This window comes from Episyrphus balteatus, chromosome 1 (assembly GCF_945859705.1).
Source record: "Episyrphus balteatus chromosome 1, idEpiBalt1.1, whole genome shotgun sequence".
Taxonomy (NCBI): domain Eukaryota; kingdom Metazoa; phylum Arthropoda; class Insecta; order Diptera; family Syrphidae; genus Episyrphus; species Episyrphus balteatus.
In genome coordinates, this window is record NC_079134.1 from 47,855,263 (window position 1) to 47,873,362 (window position 18,100).

At 30.3% G+C, this 18,100-nt stretch overlaps 1 protein-coding gene across 1 annotated transcript in view; it reads left to right on the plus strand.

Annotated features, from left to right (window-relative positions):
- Positions 1 to 3,472: 3,472 nt before the first annotated feature.
- LOC129906758 (protein Wnt-10a) overlaps positions 3,473 to 18,100 on the plus strand; it is a 69,136-nt gene continuing 54,508 nt past the window's right edge. The window contains exon 1 of the mRNA XM_055982659.1: positions 3,473 to 3,550. Coding sequence (XP_055838634.1) covers positions 3,534 to 3,550 — 17 coding nt within the window. The 5' untranslated portion in view covers positions 3,473 to 3,533. The remainder of the gene's footprint in view (positions 3,551 to 18,100) is intronic.

The window sequence follows — 18,100 nt, forward strand, 5'->3', positions numbered from 1 at the left end:
AAGTAGTACTGCTAACGGAACAATCTTGAGATTTGCAAAAGAGGGAACTGGTACGGGCAAGAGTATTGGTCTCAAAGAAAGGGACTCAATATCGAACACCACAGTTAAAAACCTCCTTGACATCCCAAGAGATTGCATGATCAAGAAATACAATTTTGAGAAAAACTTTCAAACACAGTTTAGTAGCAAGGCAAAGTGGGTAAGTGAATCCACGAACTACACTTTCAATGCAAACGCCATCAAGTGGTACACTGATGGATCGAGAACAGCTGATGGAACTGGAGCAGGAATATTTGGGCCTAGAACCAAAATTTCCATTCCAATGGGACAGTTTCCTAGCATTTTTCAAGCAACGCTATAGATAAATGCGCAGAACGTAATCTCGAAAGAAAATACAAAAACCAAAACATTGCCATCATGTCTGATAGCCAAGCCGCACTTAAAGCTATAAACTCATACGCCATCAACTCCAAACTCGTATGGGAATGTGTGAAGAAGCTGAACGAGCTTGGCAAGGCAAATAAAATAACACTGTACTGGGTTCCCGGACATGTTGGAGTACAAGGGAACGAAGTAGCAGACTCCTTAGCAAAAGCAGGTGCAACCGCACCTCTTATGGGCCCAGAACCATATTGCGGAATTGGAGACAGCACGATCAAACAAATGATAAAAACCGATGAGGAGGCCAAACGAACTAAAATTTGGAAAGAGACTCCTAAACTCAGACAGGCGAAATCACTACTTGGGAATTACAACCAAAAAAGATTTAAAACCTGCATTAACCTGAGTAGAAACAACCTGAGAATAATAACAGGGATCCTTACAGGCCACTGCAAGCTGAGAAAACACCTCAACAACATTGGCCTGGCAGACAGTGCCACCTGTAGATTCTGCAACAATAATGAAGAGACACCAGAACACATACTGGGCAACTGTGAAGCACTAATGCACAATCGACACAGATACCTGGGCCAGCACCAGGTAACAAGTAAAGATCTACCGTCGATAGAAATACTCCAGTTAATAAAATACCTAAAAAGTATCAAACTGGAGACTGTACTGTAAGTAGTTAATTGCAGCCAAATTTGGGGGCACAATAGACCTTTAAGGTCGCAGTGCAACTTTCCCCCACAAGCCACAACACATTCATTCATTCATATATGTATTAAAAAAAATGGATTTTTAGGTGATGGAAGTGATTTTTTCACTTTTTTCATAAGAAATAATTGTTTTTAATAAATTATTTTAATACTTTTTGCGCCTTGTAAAAATTTAATAATGTTTTTATTCTCTAGGTGAAATATTTGGCTTTTAATGATATAATTTTTATTGTAAGCTTTTAAAATAAAAAAAATTAATATAAATGAGAAAAGAAAAAAGTATTTTTTTTTTAGCTTTTTCTTGTATAATTTGTTTGAAATAAATAAACGGTTCAATTGACTCATTTTAAACAAAAGCACACAACCTGTTTTCTTACGACGCACGTTATCACGTAAAATCATCGTCAATTTTCAGAAATTTACCTTCTTTTTATCTCATAGCTTTAGTTTTGAATTTGGTTTCACGTCAGAAAATTATGTTTTTACTGCCGTAGTGGTGCTTGTTTATGCTAATGATATTACCTATTACCTGCATTTAAATTAGCATACACTCGACATCTTGTCATCAAAACATTTGTTTACATTAGAACTTGTCAAAAATCCCCTGTGTTCCTTTACACACAAAAAAAGATTAGCGACCGAAAACAAAAAAATACAAAACCTAATGCCGCCTAAATTACCCCATCCTAAATGACATCTAATAGTTAAATAGCCCTATTTCATACGCATAAATAATAAAAAAGATATCCACTATCAACCCTTCATCTAATTCATCTGCTAATGAGACAAGGGTTGCATGTAAAAATCAGGATGAATTATCCCATCACGAAAGGATTTAAATTTTTTTAATTTCAAGTACCTCGCTATGTGCAGCAGCACATGCTCATTGTTCATCCCAAAAAAAGTCTGTGCGATATAAATCTGCATACATCATCACAATCTCATTGTGCTGCACAAGTACAACGCATAGAGGTATAATCATCTCCATTCTGTATCTGAAAGATGAATGAATTTCGGAGTTACAACAACTCGTCGAACTCCTAGCCAATGCTGCTTCCAAAAGGATATAATAGATGGATGGATGCTCTTGTTTTTTTTTTTTTATAGGGATGCGCTCGTAGCGCAGACTCCTGTTTCGCTGCATCTATTCATTTCGAATGACGAGAGTTATAAAGAACCCACCAAAGCTCCTGAATGAGAATCCGAATAGCCTTGCATATTGAAAGTGTTATCGTAAGGATAAACATCGCGATCGCTGTTGGTCGGTTAAAAGAGTTTAAAATAAATTCAAAAAGTAAATCAAAATTACTTCAAAAATAATTTTTGTTAGAAGAATCTTTTTTTCTTATAAAGAATAAGTGCCTTGTCATTTTTGATTTAACAATATGAGCGCCACATTGCCGTTACTGTCTAAAGAATCAACCGAAATTGATCATTAATCTCGTCGTCATCAGCGACTTATTTCGCGGTGCTACTTCCAGTTCAGTTTCATTCCATATTCCATCGGCCAGTATAATAAGCAGCAGCGTTTCGTTTCTTATTTTGTCTTTTCTGTGTGTTGTTCTTTGCGATTTTGCGATTATGTTTGGTTATTTTCTTAGATACAATCCGGAGACCTTTTCTGCATCTAAAAGATACACAAAAAGATCACAATACACAGAAGAGAAATCAACTCTACTCTACACTACACCATCCAACCAACAGGAGCAATATACTTATCAACTCCCCACATTATAATAAATTGAAACAATAATTGAATACGGTGCGCGAACGGATACAGATACCTCACCCAATCGTGTCAGTAGGAATTGCTTGTTCTTCATACTCGAAATAAAATAAAAGATACAACTTACAAGCGTTACGTTGAAGGTGGTAAACAAAAATAACAAGTAACCATGTTTTCCGCGGCGAATTAATCTTGTTCGACGGTGTAAATTATTTAAAATTTTTTTTTTTTTTGAGACAAAAAGATATGAATAAATATAAATTTAATTAAAAATAAAAAGAAGAAAAAAAAAAACGCATTTCGTTATGTTAATTTTATATGGAAATATTAATTGTGCCGAAAATCGCTTAAGAGTGCAAAAATTTTGCAAGAAAAAAATTCAACAACAAAGTTTTAATAAAATATTTTATCTTGATGTTAAAAGTGGAATTGAATTTTTTATTGATACAAAAAATAAAGCAATTTATTATCGATGTCAGTAATTTTATTGCAAACTCAAAAATGTTTACGCAATTTTTTGATTTTACGCGACCAATAATAATTAGAATAAATCATCTTCGGGATCAAAAAATAAAATTTCAAAGAAAAAATCAAAAATTTGAAAAATTTATTTCAGTGATTGTAGTTGTATTGTCGAAATGTCCCTCTTGAGGTGGAAATGTGATTTTCTCACTTTGCATTTTCATAAAACAATTATTGTGATTATTATGCTGAATGTTAGTTGGTGAGTGATTAGTTTTTGTTGCATACATAGTAGAAAAATTCTGTTTTCAAATATTCTTGACTTCAAAATATATCTACAACATAAAAAAAATCATGTGTGCAATTCACACGTGGTAGAAGTGAAACCCTAAAAATTATTTTTCTTGCATAAAATAAAAATCGAAAAAATTTACCTATTTTTATTCTATCACCTTTGAATCCATATCTTTTATATGACAACCTTATAAATTAAAAAATAATACATTTTAAATCATCTGAAAGCTTATTATTTCACCTTTTATTTGACTTTTCAATCATGTTTCTACCATGCCTACAAAAAAGTAAGAACCATCTCGAAATTTAAAACTGAGATTACGGTACTTCCTATACTGGTGGCTGGTCATCGGCAACAGATCTTCACAGGTGTTTTGAGGTATTTTTCAATTTTTTCAATTTAAGATTGTGTAACTTGTAGAGCACGTACCGTTATGTGCGCCATATCAAATAAAAGGTTATGTTATCAGCATGCTTATTAAAGTTAAATCAAATTTGTATGTGCACTAGATCTTTTTACCGTTATCTCAGAATTTTGAATATGAAATTAATTGAAACTTTGTACAATTATAATTTATTTAATTACTTATCTACAGTACAAATTTCATTCATCTATCTATTAAAACAAAAAAGTTATAACAAGTTGAAGTCGTGTCGCGTTTTCGTTTCATCTTGTTTCAAATCACTACGATACTAAAGAAGTTTTCACTTCAAAAACTCTTTTCTATAGTAATTTAAAATGCTATGCAAGTAATTTTGAATATTTCGATACCATAGCCTAGGCAAATTCAAATAAAAATCACGGTTTTTTTCAATTTTTTTTTAAATGAAAGAAAAAAAATGGGATGGTTTCATTTAATATTTTCAAGGCCTTTCTGTAGATAATCATTTATAGAAACTCGGATGGGTCCAACCCACAACTTCGTATGCCATTGGTATCCTTGGTAGAATATATCTACGTTGACGTTGACATATTAAAAAAAAACCGGGGCCAAAAAATTGTATATAATTCAAAACCGTACAAGATCGTGTCTTGAAAAAATTTAAATCTGACATTTTGATGCAAAACTATTTTTGTATTAAATAAGAAATTAAGAATCATTTCTCTTTACAAGCAAAATTAATTAAATAAAGCTAGAAGGGTCAGAAATGAGATCCAATCGTTAAAATTCCATACGTCATAAAAAAATAAATTCAAAAAATTGTCGTATCACTTATTTCGAATTCTTAAAAGGTTTTTTTGAGCCTCAGAAATATTTTGCTGATTTTATTTGATTCAATTTCGTTGATTAATTAAACAATTATTTTAATCTTAAATTTATTATATGTCCAATATGGCCAATAAGTGGGTTCTTACCAGGATTTTGAGCCATAAAATGTGATGGCGATGGCGGTAAAATTTTTCTAACTCACTTTTCAATTTTTAGTAACGGTAGAATAAAATGTATTTTAAGTCAAAATCATTATTATTTATCTTGAGATCAAATAACGATATTTGCTTCAAACACATTTTATTCTATTATTTGAGTTATGTTAGAACTTTTTTTTTCAATCGGAGGAGTAAAAAAAAACCTTAATGGAATAATTTAGAAAATGTTATAATGTATGTTTTGATATTATAAGAAGTAAATAAAATGTATCCGGAGTCAAAATGTCTACTCGTTTTTGAGCTATTATTCAAGAAAAAGGTTTCACAAAGGTATACACGGTTAAAAATGTTGGCAAAATAAGGTTTGCTGAATACAAAAAATTAGTTTTTAATTTTTCGAATTTAATTGAAAGTATTTTAATAGTTTTCATTAATTTAAAATATTTTTGTATAAAAACCATATTTTGAATATAAAAAAACATTCATATGAAATCAAAAGTCGGTATTTACATGGTGATTCAGGAGAAATGTGCCAAAAAGCTAGAGCGTGTAGTGCAGGTTAGGTCGAGACAAGAAAAAATCGTATAGGAGGGTGGGGCTCTATTCCCCCTCGTTTAGCCGGGAGGGGTATTTAAAAAAATAATAAAATTAAAAAAATCAATCCACAACAACGTGCTATACATTTTTGTAAAGCCAAAAACGTCTCAACAAGTCCGGCCGCTTCAAAACAAAATATAGATAAAGAGGTTTCTTTTCTTTTTCTTTCTCGAAAATGATAAGATATTTTCGGATCCGGTGTTCTGTTTTTGTCTAAAAACAAATAAGAGCATTCAATTTTAAAAACTAAATTAGTACTTAGTTACATAAAATTTTGAAAAAAATTAATTTACATTTTTTTCCAATTTTTTTTTTTAATTTTAAAATTTTGTTTGATTTTGAGAATTAATTTTTCAATTTTATATTTTTTTTAAATTTTAATAAAAAACTAGATTTTTGGCTTTAAAAAAAGGCATAGCACGTTATTGTAGGTGTAACTTTTTAATATTTTTTTAGGTGTAAATTTTTCATAATTTTTTTCCAAATTACACGCTCCAGCTTTTCGACACATTCCTCCGGGATGACCCTGTATACAAAAATAACAAGAAATTTGAACTAAAAACTAGTTACTTGGTTCCTTAATTTTAACATTATCTTGGTAAGAATTCAAATTGAATACTCGTCTTCTTTTTTTATCACAAGAATATTCAATTTAAATCAAACTATTAAAGAATTAAAAAAAAAAACTATAAACGACAAAGGAAGCCATTTTAAAACAGTGGTTTCTGGGTAAGTGTTACTTATAAAATTATTTTGTTCCAATTTGGTATTTGGTCATCCTTTTTCAAATAAAAACATAATCTAAAACTTCACTTACTTGAAGCGCTTCGTGTTTTTTTCGAAGTAAATTTTATAAATTACTTACAAAATTTGATTTTACTTCGAAAACAAATAAAAAGGATGATGATGATTGATGATGAATAATATTATTCATCTTCCGTGTACGAAAGCAAATAGGTACTGAAAACGACCAATTTGGATTTTATGGACCTCAAAACGTGTCGATGTACCTACCCATTAAAATTTTCAAATTCACAAATAACACAAAATGCAATAACTTCCGTTGGGAAGATAACAAAATAAAACTATTTAAAAAAAATTTTGGATGGATTTGAGGGAGGATTTTCTGAGATAATTATGTAAACATGGAGATTTTTATTAAAATCAACATTATGATGATGTAGAAATATAAAAAAAATAAAATGCACGACTGGAACGCATGAACTTGCTCTTATTGTTTAAAGCACATATAAGCTAACCGTTGGAAATTTATCAATTTGGTTAGCTATGAAAACAAGTACATATATTCTTCATAAAAGAATATAATTTAGAGTAAAATGTATGCAAAAATTCTATTAAACGTGATTCCAAAGGGATGACACATTTTGTCTTTAAATATACTGAATTCATTGAAAATAGTTTAGTAATTTGTGTACACTGAAGAAATTTGATGGAATTTGAAAAATTTAGCATTATTAGTAAAAATTGATAAATCATTTTATTTTGCCTATTCCATAATTTTCTTTCGGTGAATTTTTTTTTTTTTATTTCGGGCACAATAAAGTCAATTCTATTGAGGCATTTGTTTTTAACTTAAGCGCATTCAAATTCAAATTATTATAAGAAATTGTTTAAGTAAATGCAACATTAAAATTTTACTTAGTTTCCAAAAATAAAATTTTTGAAAAATCAATTTCTTGAAGATGGGTTAGTGAATTTTTCGAAATGGTTACAACTTTTGTTAGGGATGTGTTATTGAGATATTATTAAATTTCGCATTCAAAAATACCTTGAGAAAAAATATGTTACATTCATGATCGTATTTCATCAAAATATATTTATCAACTGTACCTATAAAGCATCATCTCTACCCTATCCCCATTTCAAAGTGGTTAAAAAACAAGCTAGTATTAATATATTTTTTTCTGAGCTTCTATCCTATTAGAGTACAGCGAATGCATTAAAAATGCGTTGGTTTTGGTTAAACAATTTTAATTTTCATTTCATCATAGTGCATTTAATATAGCTTTTTTAACTAGAAAACTAAAATTCAAGTTGCAAAACACCGCATGAAAATCAATTAATTATAAGTAGGGGAGAGTGGGGCCAAATGTAACACTTTTTTCTAAAATCGATGGTTCTCCTACAAATTTGAAAGTGGGTCAACCAGACCTTTTTTAAATTAAAGACCCATGTTTTAGCTCCAAGATCCATCATAAAAATTTAGCAAAACATAACGGTAATGTTGAAAAATAAAGCTTCCAAAAAAAAAATCGTGTTGTTTCAACTTACCCCACATACGGGGTAAAGTGTAACACATACCGGGGTAGGTTGTACCAAGAACTAAAAATAAGAGAAAAATACCTTTATTTGTTTATATTTATTTATTTTTAATTAATAACAATAAAAACAAACCTCAGTCATGAAATTTTGGTGCAAATTTGTAAAAAGTGGAGCAAATCCAAGATTTCCAGAGAAAATTTGACAGTAGTCTTAAATAAAAGTTATTCGAATTCATAAATTGTTTTATAAGCTTTATGAATTCAAGTGGTGGTTCAAAAATGTGTTTCCAATTTCAAAATAAATACAAATTCAATTACAAGCATTCATATTCAGGGTTGTTAACTATATTAGGTAAACAATTTTTCAGTATAGGTAGGTTTTTACATGGTACAACTTGCCCCGGAAAAATGTTACAACTAGCCCCAGCATGAAATTTGGCAGATAAAATCAATTTAAAACAAAAGCGAAACTGATATAGACATAACATATACACGCAATTTGAGCCAAAACACAGTTGCATATAAAAAAAAAAAAACTTAGCACTCTATCTTTTTCGGGTAAAGAGGTAGACCAAAAATAAAATTAAAAAAAAAAGTTACAAACATGCATTTTTTGGGCACCACTAGTGTAACTTCTCACCCTGTCGTCTAATCTTCATCTGAAGAAAATGTGCCGGGAGATATGCAAAAATTGAGCATTTTTCTCCTTTACGCGTTTCTTAATATTGAAAAGAACATAGCTTTTTTTAGCTGTTAATTCTTACCCCTGTTACATTTAGCCCCACTCTCCCCTACCTAATTCTATTATTAACATTTTTCGTTGAAATTCTTGCATATCAAAGTGTCGGATTTTCAAATTGTTTAATAACCATGACATCAAGAGAAACCGTTGCCACAATCCGAAAAAAACTTAAGTTCAAAGCAAATTGTTGACTTAAAGCTAATTAATAAAAATTCAAAAATTTTTAATTGCACAACTCATTTGTACAAAAAACCTAATTTTAAGATTTCTAATCATTAAGTTAAGATTTCGTATATATGGTGTTAACCTTTTGGGCGATATGCTTCGCAGAAGTTATATTATGAGTAAGCTTAAAGGTTTTTCGTGCATCGAAACCTGATTAATTTTGTGCGAATATAATTTTCGTTTGATATGCAAATGATGGCATTTTGAGAACGGGCACATAATGCAAAAACTGCATAATGCATTTGACATGTATCCGTAAGGAGAATATAATTATGTTTATCGTGTTTTTGCAGTGTGATGTGCTGTGGCTTTCGCTGTGTGGCAGCCTACAGCAGCTTCAAAGTCGTTGTATGTTTTTTTAATTTCAACTTTTTTTTTTACTTTGGGGTTTTTATTTTTTTGCGCGCCCAGAACATGAGTGAAGACATCTTAACAAATACAAGTACATGTGCTGCAAGTAAGCATGTAAGCAAATAAGTGTTATGACTTGGAAAGGATAAAATAATGCATCATGAACGAAACATGCCAAATCAAATGCATCACCCTCATTTCACGCTCTCGAGTAGCTACCTAACCCCTTTTTACCATATCTAAAGGACGAGGATTGGCTGTTGGATGAGCTTGAGAAAGTGCATGTAGTTTTTCAGTTGGTGTAAGGATGTTGGTGCAATGATGTGAAGTCTGAAGACATGCTGTTGCAGTTGACTGCAGTTTCCATATTATAGCGCGTAGGATGCAATGGCGAGATGATGTTGAGGTTAATAACGACGATATGGATGCAACGCTGCACTGCAACACGATGATTTTTTTAGCCATCACAAAAAAAGGATAATAATGAGGCACAGTGAAACGAACCTAGCCACATAAAAGTGGTCTCAATTCATTTTTACTGAAGAGTGTTTGACGCTTAGTACATATTTCCGTGTCACCATAATGTAAAAATCAACGTACAGACAAAGTGTTCCGTCCTTATTCCAACAGTGTTTCCATATTACACCATTATGCTGTAATAAGCGGTCCTGCCTGGCTTGGCTGATATATATGCTTGCTGATATGATGAGAGGGAATTTTTTGAGAATGATGGCTGGCGTTCATTTTATGAATGAAAACGCTACTTCAGTTCATTAACTCTACCTACTCGTGAAGTAATTTTATGTATAATGGAGACATTTCCAATTAAGCGCATAGCAAGAGAATGAAAGTTTTTTTTTTTTTTTCAATGTAGGGGTAGGTTATGTTTACTATCGAAATGTTACTTGTGTATTGTGAATATTCTGGGGTAGAATGATATAGAAAGTAATTTTTACATAAATTTGCCTTTGATCAATCGATTGTGGTCTAGATCAAAGTGTCTTTAAAAAGGAAATTTTTGTGTTCCCCTTTTTCAATTTTACTCAGCAAAAAATTCCTAGCTTTGATTTTTATACCCACACACACTCCATTAATTTTAGTTAATTTAAATTTTCCATCAATATTTTTAAGCTGGTTTCAAAATTCAAGAATACATTTTTAAAGCCATTACATGTTCTAGTTTCTTGAATTGAATTTTTGCAAAGAAATCGAGCAAGTTGCGAATTAATAAAAACATTTCTAATTAAATTTTTTAAGGTACCTTACTATAAATTAAATTTTCTGTGGCTACCTGAATAATATGCAAAGATGACGTAGCTGGAAATTACCTTGAGCAAAACATAGCCGTTTAAACAGCTTATATCTTGAGTTATACTCATTGCATCGTCAATATTGGTTATGGGAAATGACAGAGCATCAGTCCTTATATTCAGAATGTTATTTTGTGATAATTTAGCCTACTCAAATTAATTGGAAAACTCGCGAACCCCTCGGAAACCATATAAAGCCGCGATTTAAAGTTGCCAGACTTTTGAATTCGTTATTAGAACGCCAACGCATAAGGCTATAAAATTGCATACTCACATTTTAGTTATACATCAACTCCCAAAATTTGCTGTAATTTCTCGGTCTATAAAAGAAAGAAAAAAAAATTAATGTGAATTCTTTTTATAAAACTTTTATATTAAACACCAAAAATATTTCCTCTTATCTTAAAAAAAATTTAATTTTTTTAAATTGTCCCAATATTTTTTTTTTCATCATAAAAACATGATTCAGTAACGAAATTAAAGAATGAATTTTTGGATCTAAAAAGAAAAATACTATAATATTATAGTCGTTGCTTTTTAATAATTTATTTTTTCTTTTTATTATTTTTATTTAGAAATGTTTAACTCGCAATTTTTGCCGCATCTCATGCAAATTTCCTGAAAATAAGACTCTACAAGTCAATTAAAATTAAAAAACCTACACGCATGTAAAAATGTGACTGTTTTTTATTACGTAAACCGTAATTTTTAACAAAAATAAAAGGTTGTCTGTAAAGCCGGTTTACGGACGATGATTTTAGGTGATAACGTCGTCAGAAAATAGGTTGTGTGCTTTTGTTTAAAATGAGTCAATTGAAGCGTTTACTTTTTACTTCAAACAAACATAATTTACAAGAAAAAGCTAAAAAATACCTTTTTTATTTTCTCAATATATTAATGTTTTTATTTTAAAAGCTTACAAAAAAATGTATGAAATTTAAAAGCCAAGTATTTCTTCTTATGAATAAAACCATTTTTAAGTTTTTACAATGCGCAAAATGTATAAAAAAATTTATTGAAGACAATCATTTTCATCAAAAAAAGCAAAAAAAACCATGAATTTTTATCTTCTCACGTCATTAATTCCATTTTTTCCCCTAACAACCCATACAAGATTTTATACCGTCTGAAAGCTTATTGTCTTACCTCAAAATATATTTATCGATCAGGTCTTTGAGACATCTACAAAAAGAGCTAGAATTTTTTGAACCCGATCAAATTTCATTAAAAAAAGCAAAAAAAAAACATTTATTTTTACGTTCTCAGGCTATGGAATCATTTTTTTTGTTTGACAACCTATAAAAAATATATACCATGTAAAAGCTTATTATTTCACCTTTCATATGACGTATCAATCTCATTTCAAAGATGCCTACAAGAGAAGTTAGAATTTTTTAAAGTCACCCATGTCAAATTTCCAGACTGAGATTACGGTACTTCCAACACTGGTATCTGTTCGTTGGGCAACAGATCTCCACTGGTGTTTTGAGGTTTTTCGCAAGTTTCTTGATTTAACATTGTGTAGCTTGTAGTTAGTCTACCGTTATGTGTGATATACCAAATGAAAGGTAATTGTATCAGGATGCTCATAAAAGTTTAATAATTTTTTTCTGCTCTTGGTCAAAAGTTATAACCTGTTGAATTCTAAAATTTTATTTTACTGTTACCTCAAAGTTGTGTTTACGAAAATAATTGAAGCTTGGCACGTAGTCATGGTCTATTATTATTCCACATACTTTATTCCTGTATCTATTAAAGAAAAAAAGATAAAAATAAAAAACGATGAAAATCGGTTAAAAACGGTCAAAAAACGTGTTTTTTAAAAACTTGTTTCTTCCGTTATTCAGTAAAAACTCACTAAACGATTCCAAGTTTTTGCACATAAATGCATAAGGCTAAAACCTACATGTCCTATAAGTTTGAGATTTTTTGATTACCCAAAAATACCCCTAAAAAAACAAGGTGTTTTTCAAAAATTCATATTCGAAAGTGTTGGAAAAAAATCCGTATCAGACGAATAATTTTTTTTCCCCCATCTTTCACTTGGCACCTTTAGAATTGTAAAAAAAAATTTCCCTACCCAAAATCATCATTTTGTCATAGCCCCAAAACGGGTACAACGTTCAAACAAAACGTTATAGCTTAGTTTCAAAATTTTTTAGAATTTTTTAGAATTTTTTCTTAAATGCAGTTCAGTAAATGCAGATTCTTAAATTAGTCTCATCTATCTATAACAAAACAAAAAAATCAATTCTTTACATCTTCGCGTTTAGATGTTAGCCCAAATTTCATCTCTCCGTTTTACCCCTGTTTACCCTATTAAATGACGGAATTTTTAAAAATCCTTCATTTGGAATAAGCTTTAAGTTATTATTTCTCAAATAAGCTATAGAAGAGTTTTGTATCTCTAATAGTTTATTTTTAATTTTTAATTGAAATTTTTTGCCGCACTGCGAAAGTGCGAGAATGTAACGTTAGAAAATGGCGTCACTTTTTTGTGGTGGCTGCCATGGTTCATCGATTTATAAGATGTTATCACGTCAAAAATATTTGCGCAAAATTAAAGGGGCGAAATAAAAATAGGGAATTGAAAGACTTCAAATTTAAATTTGAAATCTTTTTTTTTTGAAACGAAAATAAAATTTGATTGTCTGATAAGTTGATTTACGGACGATAATTTTACCTTATAACATCATAAGAATATTATAAAAATATTTGTAAGGATAAAAAAAAGTGTTTGACTCGACACCCGGGCCTCTGGTCCAAAAGACAAATTCCTCAACAGTTATACACCTTAAGCATATCGATACCTTCCCGTAAGAATGTATTAAGCGACATTATTAAAATTGTAAAACAACATTATTGTACACAGAGAAAAATAGACCACATAAAATAGAACAAAAACAATAAGATTTCTCTTTGGTTTTCATCCAAGAAGGAAATCTTATTAAAACAATCGGGTTTTCCTTATTGTTTTAAAATCTGCACTTGTAGGGTTTGGAAAAAGAAAATAGCGACGGCCGGGAATCGAACTGGAGACTTCAAAACATTAGTCACCCACCTTACCACGTGAACCAACCTGCTATGAAAATATTGATCGCGATTTTTGTTCTAGTGCCAAGTTGCAAAAAAAATTAACTTTTCACTCATATTTTAATAAGATTTTCTCTATAAAAATAATAAGAAATCCTTATAAAAAAACCTTACTAATGGTTGCTTTTAAAAAGATTTTCTTATAAAACAAATGGGTAGTAAAATAATATGGCAATCTGTTAGTTTTTAGGTGGGCACATTTTTCTCTGTGTAGTAAGGAAATGTATGGGTTGCACAATTTAATTTTCTCTCTATTTTCATTTGCATATACAGGGTCCAGGGTACAGGTCCCAAAAGTCAACGTCAAAACGAAAACGGTAGATAGGTTAGGTTTTGACTGTTATTAAAAATCGCAGCCATATATTTTGCGAGGGATCGGGTCAAAATTCTGGCTTCAAAATTCTGCTTTTCAAAATTCTGCTTTTTTAAAGAAAATTCTGTTTTTCAAAATTCTGCTTTTTTTCTATTCTGCTTTTCAAAATTCTGCTTTTTAAAATTCTGCTTTTCAAAATTCTGCCAGCATTATATTTGAACAAAAAAATTCTGCCAATTCTGTTTTTTTTTTTATAGCATATGCGCTGACTAAAGAAAAATATACCTCATTAATGTTATTCAACATTGGCACTTTCCTAAATTTTTTTGTTCAAGTGTAGCAAATATTTTTTAAAATGCATAGACTGACTTTCTTTCAAATAAAATCTATAACTTATTGGAACCGATGTTGTTTGATACAAGATATTCCTTTTCTTATTCAAATTTTTGAATATTCATCTTCATTAAAAAATTTTGAATTATTTTCGGAAATGTTTCGTATTCAAAACCTTTTCTGAATATTTTCAAATTTATTCATTCATAAAACAAAAATTATTATACGTTCAAAGAATGCAAATTATGTAGGTAAGTAACCAAATAAACAGATAATTTTTCAAGTAGATTATTTTACAGAATTTTGCAAAAAATTAAAAAAGGGTTTGGAAAATGTTAAAAAGCGCGCGCTTTTGAACATTTTCCAAACCCTTTTTTAATTTTTTGCAGAATTTTGAAAAACATAATTATGAAAAGGAGAATTTTGAAAAACAGAATTTTGAAAAACAGAATTTGAAAAGCAGAATTTTGAAAGCAGAATTTTGTAAAGCAGAATTTTGGCAAAAGAATTTTGACCCCGGCAGAATTTTGACCCCAACCCATTTTGGGAGTTATGGGCATTCGAAAAAAAAAATTTAACTACGGTTCATTTAATTAGGGTCATTTAAAATTTGTGTTTTCTTAGTTTTGCTCTAAAACTGATGCAGCTGAGTTAAAATTTTTGTACGCACTTGTTAGCAGGGTTATTCACGGTTCCATAGCAAAAGAAAAAAATTGAGAAAACTTAAGATTTGTAGTCACGGCACATGAAAGACCGTCACAGGGTAACCATTTTTTCGATTTTTTTTTTCGAATGCCCATAACTCCCAAAATATATGGCTGCGATTTTTTTTATTATTTTTCTGAAAACAGTCAAAACCTAACCTATCTACCGTCTTCGTTTCGACGTTAACTTTTGGGACACCGTGTATGATAGATCAACCAAATGGTAGCAAAACGTGGCGGTTAACTCAAAGTATATTTACAAATCAAAAAGTTATTTTCGAAAAAAATGGGTTTTAATACATTCTTACGGGAAGGTGGAACATGAGGATTAGTCACGCTTTTTTGTTTAAGCAGCCGAGGTTCATCGATTAATAAGACGTTACCATGTCAAAAAAAAAAGAATAAACACAAAAATATTTTTTGATATGTCTAACAAAATACCTATTCCTTAGCGTCTTTTTACAAAAAAAAAAAACAAAATATACCTTCATATTAAACACATTATTCAGTTTACGCTTGGTCTTTTTGATTGGACTTACAATTTTAGGCGAATCTTCTCAAATAGTACCTACTAAAAATAAACATAACTATGTATAGTATATGTATAGTACCGAATCATTAATTCTTTGCACAAGTGCGTTCCCGAAAATGTCATTTTACCCATATTGTTTTTTTTTATTTTTTTCTCACAATATTTTTCATAATTACGGGTACAATATCATATCATATCATATCAATCATTATGACCGATAAATGAGTAGAAAACTTTGACTTAATATTGTTTCTGATACATAAATCAAGTTTCCTTCTCAGCTCTTTCGTTTCTTAATTGATCCCTATCATAAGATATATTTTTTAATTTTTCTTTGTATTCAAAATGCCAATTTTTTTTTTATTAATTATCATTTATTTGAATTTGGTTTTCAGTGTTCCATTGATAAAGGAACTTAGTTATTACTGAAGACAAAGCAGATGTTTCGCAGAGTTGTATACCAAAACCTGAAATATTCAAGAAAACGAAATATTTTCAACAATAGGAAAAAATATTATTTCAGATTGTAATACCCCATAGAGCAATGTAAAGTGCGATGAAGTAATACACCAGAAGTCTGTTTTCGAGTTTTAGACTCCACCAAATAAAACATTCATTTTCAGGGGTAGTAGGTACCTTTAATGAGGAATTGACAAAGCTTCTTGTCGTGTTACATTTTTTTTTGTTTTATTTCCGATTGCACTCTAGAGAACTTTTTTTTATTAATTTTATTTATTTTTGTAAGTTGTTCCAAAGATCATATGTGGATTGTCTTCAAATATACCTTACGAATTTCGATTTACATTCCAAAATATCATATAACATTGCGTTTCATAAAATTGCTACACCAGTGTTTTTTTTTCGTTCATTTATTGCATTCTCAGTAAGTATATGTCTTTATTATTTGCTCTCATAATATGTAAGCATATCGAAAAGCAAAAAAATGATATAATCGAAACCAGCACAATTTTATCCGATTTTGTTTTAACAAAATAACCTTTTCTCATAATCTTATCTTGTTCCATACAGTTGCATTGCAAATGTATTCCAATTAAATGCAAAATACCTTTCCTTCTGGCAGAGTCCGTGTGAAAATTCTTCTTTGTCTTTTAAGATGAGAAATGCCAATGCATTGGATCTACTGAACCAGCTTCTACCCTTCCTTCCTTCTACCCTATCGCAGGAGTAGTCGCTCCAGAATTCTCTCATCCATTCCGAGCGCAGCAAATCACTGGAATCTGTTAATGTCGGTGGTGCAATAGCGTTAAAGAGATAAAAACTTTACTTTTGCAAGAATCCTTTCAACACACACACACACACACACACAAATAAACACACAAGGGGAGCAAAAAAATAAAAATAACAAAACAACACCACATATACAAAAAATAAAATAAAAAATGTTTAATTGCCAAGGATGTAAGTGGTAAGAGGCAGGATTATTTCTCGTTTTTCTCTGAAAATATTTCGCTGATAATCTTATCTCGAATGGTGTCAATTAAGTACAGAATCTGGTATGAAAGCGTCCACTTCATACCTTTATAATGTGCCCTAAGAGTCTTTTTCTGCGTTTTTGCGACTCTTATTTCAGATAGGATTGAATTGAAGACTCCAAATGTGCGACACTCGGAGAAGAATGTTTGGGGAGTTTGTTTTATAGATAAATACGATTTGATTGCATTCGTCCTGTTTTTTTTTTTTTTGTATTCATAGAGATTATTAGAATTTTCTCACACATTTTTCAATTTCATTTCAAACAACCAAATTAGTTCCGCATTGAAAAGAAAATGGGTAAAAAAAAAAATTAACAAATTTGAATCACAAACCAAAATTCACAAAAGACTTTTTTGTATGCTGTGATAAACATTTGTGAAATTCAATTTACCTATGTTCCCATGGAGCACAAAAGTGGATATTCTTCACTTCTTGGCAAAATTCCTCAACCCAATGGCATTCTTGAAACCAATGTCACAAATTCCAGAGTAGACAAAACGATTTGTTCGATGTTGTCCCTTCGTTCGTTGTCCTTTTTGTATGATGACAAGATTTTGGTTGGAATTCAACGGAAAAAAGGAGCCAAAATATTTGTGGCTAACATAATCGGAGTATGGGAACAGATTTGATACTATGTATTTTGGTTTTGCCATAACTTATATCAGCTTCTGGATTATATTAAAAAAAAAGAAAAAACATCTTAGAGCTACTGTTAAATTTTCGAAAACAAAAACAAAAGGAGATTTTTAGGATTTATTTTCCAAAGAAAATTTTAAGAGGCTTGTTTTGGACATGGGGAAAACGTTTCAGAAAAACTTAAAACAGTATAAAATTATTGAACATTCCTATTTCTAATGGATGTTTTTTTCGTAGTGGAATAGCAACCAAAGGATCGTATAAAGGCTTATCTTATTATTAAATGTAAATGGAATTTACATTTTTTTACATTTTTTCCATGGAAAAAAGGTAGGAACCAGAACTCAAATTCATTAAAAAGAGTTTTTGAAGTGAAAACTTCTTTAGTATCGTAGTGATTTGAAACAAGATGAATAGAAAACGTCGCCTGAGAATTGTTTTGTCGTATACGCCAATTTTGGAATTTTGGGAAATCGCATTTTAAGGTTTGAACTTTTATAAAAAAAAAACTGGCCGATAGATTTTTTTCAATTTTTA